Source organism: Quercus lobata, chromosome 11, assembly GCF_001633185.2.
Source record: "Quercus lobata isolate SW786 chromosome 11, ValleyOak3.0 Primary Assembly, whole genome shotgun sequence".
Lineage (NCBI taxonomy): Eukaryota > Viridiplantae > Streptophyta > Magnoliopsida > Fagales > Fagaceae > Quercus > Quercus lobata.
This window is the reverse complement of record NC_044914.1, coordinates 35,716,447-35,722,339: the sequence shown is the minus strand read 5'-3', so window position 1 is coordinate 35,722,339 and position 5,893 is coordinate 35,716,447. Positions and strand designations below refer to the sequence as shown.

Here is a 5,893-nt window from a genome sequence, read left to right as displayed (position 1 = left end):
CCTTTGCCCAAGTTTTTGGGATGGGGCCGTAGAAGTTGTTCCCACCCAGATCGAATACTGACAAAGAACTACTGAAGTTTCCTAAACAACGAGGAAGCGTGCCACTCAAATTGTTATCAAACAAAAGTAGTTCTTCGAGTGAACTCACATTGCAAATCAATGGTGAAATTTCTCCCTTCAATGAATTATGCTCAATGCCATAACGCTTGGTAGATGGTGCTGGAATTGGGAGCGCTCCTTGAAGCATGTTACCACCAAGAGTTTAAAGTTCTACAATACGCCATGGGAGAACGGCTGGTGTTTGCTCAAAGGCCGTCAGAAAGTTTCCATCAAGAAACAGAGCCCGAAGAGCTTCTACACTAACATTATACATCCATTTGGGTATTAAGCCTTGAAAATTTTTGCCTCTTAGATCCAGCCAAATCAAGTTGCTTTGGTTTTTCAAAAAAACTGGGAACTTGCTTAAGCTGCAAGAACCCAATGCTAGAGTGTGAAACTGTGGAAGCGTGTCATTTGAACTGGTTTTGGTAAGTACGTACAAATTGTTAGATGACAGCATAAGTACACTTAAATTTTTGAGCTTAAGAAATACGTCTAGCTCCACCATCCCACTCAAGCCATTTTCTGAAAAATCAAGAAACTCAGCATTCTTTGAGTTCAGAGAATGAGCTCGGAATTGAACCTTCCAAGTGATTGTTTGAAAGGCCCAAATAAGTTAGTTGGGTCAGGTTTGACAAGGAAGACGGGATGTGACCTGTAAAAGTGTTATCTGGGAGGTCTAGGAAATTGAGTTGGGTGAGGTTACTGACAGAAGGCGGGATAGATCCTGAGAAATTGCAATTACCAAGATCTAAGAAAGATAAAAAATTAAAGTTTCCAATTGAAGCCGGTAGTTCACCAAAGAAACTTGTTTGTCGAAGACTTAAATACTCGAGGGAACTACTTTGTGAAGTTCGGGCAAATGACCAGTAATGTCTTGATTGTCTCCTATGCTAAGATGTTGTAGGTTTGGTAGGTAAAATATTGTGGTTGGGAATTCTTCATACAGTGCACAGTTATCTAGACGGAGATCCGTCAAGAAAGATAAATTTGCCAAGCTTTGTGGTATTCGTCCAGAGAACACAGAATGGGAGAGATCGAGATATGCCAACCTCAAAAAATGGGCAACTCGAAATGGGATTTGAGAGTAATTGAAATGATTATAAGCTAAGTTAAGCTTTTGAAGTTGAAGAAGGCGGAAAAGGCTGCTGTTGGAGTCAAAAGAACCGTAGAGACAGCTTCTGCTGAGATCAAGGCCAATCACATGACCTGTGTGCTCGTCGCACTCAACCCCGTCCCATGAGCAGCAATCATTTAGAGTCCAGGATGAAACCTTAGGATAGGGATTTATGGAAGCAGACTTGTTTATCATAAAGCTATCTTTGAATTGCAACAAGGCTAACCTCTCCTCTGCATGGCAGTTTGGCTGCATAGAAGACAAAGATTCAACGAGTAAAAGAAGTAATGAGAGAGAGAAAAACAGCCGCGTGGAAATGAACTTATACAAATAGGTAGTGCCCACCATTGATTTCTAACTTTTCTTTCTTTTTTTTGGTTTGTTGTAAACTCTATGATACGAGAAGAGTTGCAATTGAACGGCTTTTATAGATATAGGACTTTGTATTATGTCTGTTAAGCCAAGATGTGGATGAGGATTAGCATCAGGTAGAATACACTTTTTTTTTTTTTTTTTTGATTGACAGGTAGAATATACTTTGATTCGCAAAAAAGGTCTAATTTATTGTATAGCTTTATGGTAGAAATTGTTTTTGATGTATCAAATTAGTGCGTTTCTAAAAGTAGAAAATATATGGTGTTTCTGTAACATGCATCCTCCCCCTCACATGGGGGTGGACTCCACCCCATATGAGGGGGAAGATGCATGTTAAGGAAACATCATATATCAACTTCACTAAAAGGAACCAAAGGTTGTACTCGAACAAAAAAGAAAGTTAAATGAACGTTTCGGCTTTACACAAAGGCATAAAGTCGTTGTTTCACACTTTAACTAAAGTGCAACAGTTTTTGCTTTTATTTTATTTTATTTTATTTTAAAAAAAAAAAAAACAAATACATACTAACAAGTTTATCTCTAAACTAGTTTAAAGAGAAAACTTTTCAAACTTCTTTTTTTTTTTTTTTTTTTTAGGTGTGAATTTTGAAAATCTAATTATTGAATTTCATGTTCCTTATGTTCTTAACATGCATATCAAGGGTCAGGGTTCAAGTTTACAGGAAGAAACTTCATACACATATACACTTAGATTATTCTAGAGTAGAATTTCTATCTTGTATTAAAAAAAAAAAAAAAAAAAAAAAAAAAAAGACAAAGTTTAGTTACAAATATCTTTTTATTGAAGACAAATTTTGGCAAATCCACCATTAGATTACATCTTCTTATATTTTTCATGTTTGCAAAATTTCTAGAAAAATAAATATCAATAGCTATGTTATCAATAAATTGTTCAAATTGCAAGTTTTTGTATGTAATTTAAAATTGTTATCAAAGGTATTAAAATTTTTTAATGGGGCTTAATACAAAGGTTGTACTAATTTTTTTTTTTTTTTTAAAGAGTAAAAGTACATTCTCGCATTACAAAAAAGTCATTGTCTCACACTTCAACTAAAGTCTGACAGGTTTTTTATTATTATTATTATTATTATTTTTTTTTTTTTTAAGACAAACAACTACGCGCACACACATGTATGGAAGAGATAATAGGAGGTGAAATTACATGCACTTAATGCATGATAAATTTTTCTGAGATAATGGGGCTTAATACAATGTGTTCTTCAAGAATATAGTACTTAGGTTTCCATCTTGAATTTCTTTTATCTGGTGTCTATTTTAATAGCTAGCTTAGCAAACAAGAGAAATAACGATGTCTCTTCTTGTTTTCTTTTCTTTATTTTTTCCTAGCAAAGACTAATCAACTTAAGATTTAGAAGAAAACCAAATTGATTCAATTCAAGGCTTCGAACCACATATTGATTTGCAAGTAAATCAAAGCTTGAGACACAAGAAAATCAAATAGAAATTATGAATTCAAAAAATTACTCAAAAGAAGAAAGCTAGCATTTTTTTTTTCCTTTTTCCTACATTCTCTCGCGAACCAAGCACGGTTTTTTCTTGGCAACCAAATAGAATTTTCAAACTAGAGTTTGATTTGGATTAAAAAATTGCGAATTCAGAAGATTACGCAAGAAATCGAGAGATATCAAAAAATGTTGAGAGCTCTCTCACCTTTAAGGATAAACCAAAATGCGGAGATCTAAGGAGGCAAATGTGCCCTCAAAATCACCAATGCATACACAAATGGTCGCTAGGGGGGTGGGGGGGTGGGGGGGGAAGGCATGGACGGGGTAGACTTGGACATTGGGGGACAATGGTACCCCTAATTTTAAATAAATAAATAAAAAAAAAATTGTATATGCATAGGTACTAATTTTACCAATTTTGTTATATAAAATTACACTTTGCTCCCATAACAATGTCATTGATTCTTTTAAGAGTAATGCCATAGTCACAAACTTTCCTACAACATTTTTGCAAATTGCTGAGGTAGTAAATTCTTATTGTTTCGCATCTAGGCTCACTACTTACATCACTTTATTAATTACCTATAACCACTCACCACATTAGCAATCTGTAAAAAAAAAAAATTGTAACTCTAGCATTTTCCTCCTTTTAAAGGTCGTAGAAAAACTTATAGGTCTAAAATCTAGAACAAAATATGCAAGCCCAAAAAAATTATCCCAACAACAAAAATCACCAATAGTAAAACTAAAAATAATTAATCTCAATCAACCAATTTTATCCAAAACAAACTACCCGCCCTTTAAAAAATTTTATATAAAATAATTTTGTCCTTATCCAGTAGCATACATCAAAAGTATACAAAAAAGAATAAATAAAAAATTAGACAGAGAAAGTGTATGTTGTTGGTTACACCTAGGGTTGTCCAAGGGTTGGTCTGGGTCAGGTCTATGCCTAACTTGGAACTGACCCGATGGAATCAAGTGGCAAAAAATCTCACTCATCAATGACCGAAAAGGAGATTGGATTGGATCGGATGGAATTGGTTTTTGGGTGAGGCGGATCGGGTTTTATTCGAAATCGCAGACAGCAGATCTTGGCAGGGTTGCGATCGAAGATGGTGGATCTGGGCTAAGCTACACATGAAGAAGATAGATCGGGGCACGACTAAGACAGATCAGGGCACAATGAGGGAGATCGAGCATGGTGAGGAGGGAGATCGAGCACGGCGAAGATAGATCTGAGCGTGGCAAACGCAGATCTGGATGGAGGCAAAGGGGTGGGTAGTCGGGTTGGTTTGGATCGGGTTTTGGAAATGTGGAACTGCCACTCGACTGAGAAATGACGGGTTTTATGGGTGGGTCGGGTGGCGGTTTCTAGTGGATAGCCCTATTTACGCCATAAAGATAGGAGAGGATTTTGAAGAATAATAATGTAGGAGAATAAACTTATTAAAAAAGAAAACCTAAGTTGTAGTTTTTACCAAGCCTGAGATAGGCAAAAGTTGGAGAGATCTGAACTGAAAGAAGAAGAAATCTGCAGATTTGCTTTTCTAACAAACCTGGAGAGGAAAAAGAAAAAAATAATAATAAAGAGATGGAGTTTTATTAACATTGTTTATTGCACTACTAAAATAGACAAATGACAAAATTTTAAAAGGAGAATCTAAGGAATATTTTATACCTAAGTTTTGCCCTTATTTGTATAATGTGAGACAAAAAACTAAAAATTAGCTTATTTTCAAAAATCAGAAAGTTAAATGATTTAAAAGAAAGATGAGACAAAAAGTAGTCTGGCTTCCACAAACAATACATAAAATAAACAAAAAACTACGTTATAGTCAAATGCCAAACGCACCCTCCAAACTGCAAAACTTGATCCGATTTGTACTGCCCTTACCACCACAATTTTAGTCAATCAGATCTAATAATTGTCAATTTTTGCCGCCCTTACCACCACGACATCAAGGTCGGAGACATTGACGCCTGCCACCTTACAGTTACTCATTAGTCGGAGTCTAAACTCTAGAGGACAGTGGTAGTTAGGAGATAAGGGAGGGGAAGGGGGTCTGCGCGTGGAAGAGAGAAGAGGGGTGCAGGGGATCTGTATGTGGGGGTGGGAGGGCTGCTTCAAAACATGCAAAATATTTTACCAACAAATTTCATTTATTTAGACTTTTCCAGCAATTACTCTAACTTGGAACTTTATTTATAGTAACTCATCATCTTCAATTTTTCATTTATTGAACAAAGAAATAAGTTTTGACCTCGAGTTACAATGTTACATCTATAAAAGAAATGAAAAAGGAGCCCACCAATATGGAAGCAAATAATTATAGCAAAACGTAGTTTCATATTTGTAGTAGATAATAACAAGCAAACCTCCTCCATAATAATCCTTAATGCCCTGTGGGCTAAAAGCATTGAGCCCCCTTGATTTGTTCATCTCTTTCAAGAAGTCCTTATGTTTACCCTATCTCCAACCAAAAATAAATTAACAAGGTAACGGATACCTACTACCTAGTGATAAGTGATTAATAAATTCTTACCACTTTTGTGGTCAATTGCAGTAGGCTTCAAAGAACGAATGGTGACAAACTTCAAATGGTGAAGCTGCAAAGTTCTTCTGTAACTTCCATTATTACAAAGGGTGTAAGTGTTCCTAGAATGGAAAGAAAGAAGTGTATATGGAATTTAGGGAATAGCAATGAAGAATTTGGAAGCAAGTACTTGAAATTGAATTGTCATATAAGAAGCGCACGGGAACATGAGAATCTACAGTTTGAGGGAACCCTTGCCAGCCAGGAGGCATCATCCT

At 35.8% G+C, this 5,893-nt stretch overlaps 2 protein-coding genes across 2 annotated transcripts in view; both read right to left on the bottom strand.

Annotated features, from left to right (window-relative positions):
* The window catches only part of LOC115966780 (receptor-like protein 33), an 867-nt gene extending 620 nt beyond the window's left edge, over positions 1 to 247 (bottom strand). The window contains exon 1 of the mRNA XM_031085938.1: positions 1 to 247. This exon is cut by the window's left edge and continues 620 nt beyond it. Coding sequence (XP_030941798.1) covers positions 1 to 247 — 247 coding nt within the window.
* A 15-nt stretch (positions 248 to 262) lies between these two features.
* LOC115966779 (receptor-like protein 35) lies at positions 263 to 5,083 on the bottom strand. Its single transcript, XM_031085937.1, has 4 exons — positions 5,030 to 5,083; positions 931 to 1,465; positions 755 to 826; positions 263 to 624 (listed from the first exon to the last, which is right to left on the bottom strand). The coding sequence occupies exons 1-4, from the start codon at positions 5,081 to 5,083 to the stop codon at positions 263 to 265; spliced, it is 1,023 nt and encodes a 340-aa protein (XP_030941797.1).
* Between the last annotated feature and the right edge of the window lie 810 nt (positions 5,084 to 5,893).

Excerpts from the sequence above, each read along its gene's own strand:
- LOC115966779 (XM_031085937.1), bottom strand. The coding sequence starts at position 5,083 with ATGAGTAACTGTAAGGTGGCAGGCGTCAATGTCTCCGACCTTGATGTC. Across the intron at positions 1,466-5,029 it reads CCGACCTTGATGTCGTGGTG|CCAAACTGCCATGCAGAGGA; the intron begins GTAAGGGCGGCA and ends TCTTCTATGCAG. Across the intron at positions 827-930 it reads TCACAAAGTAGTTCCCTCGA|GATCTATCCCGCCTTCTGTC; the intron begins GTATTTAAGTCT and ends GCAATTTCTCAG.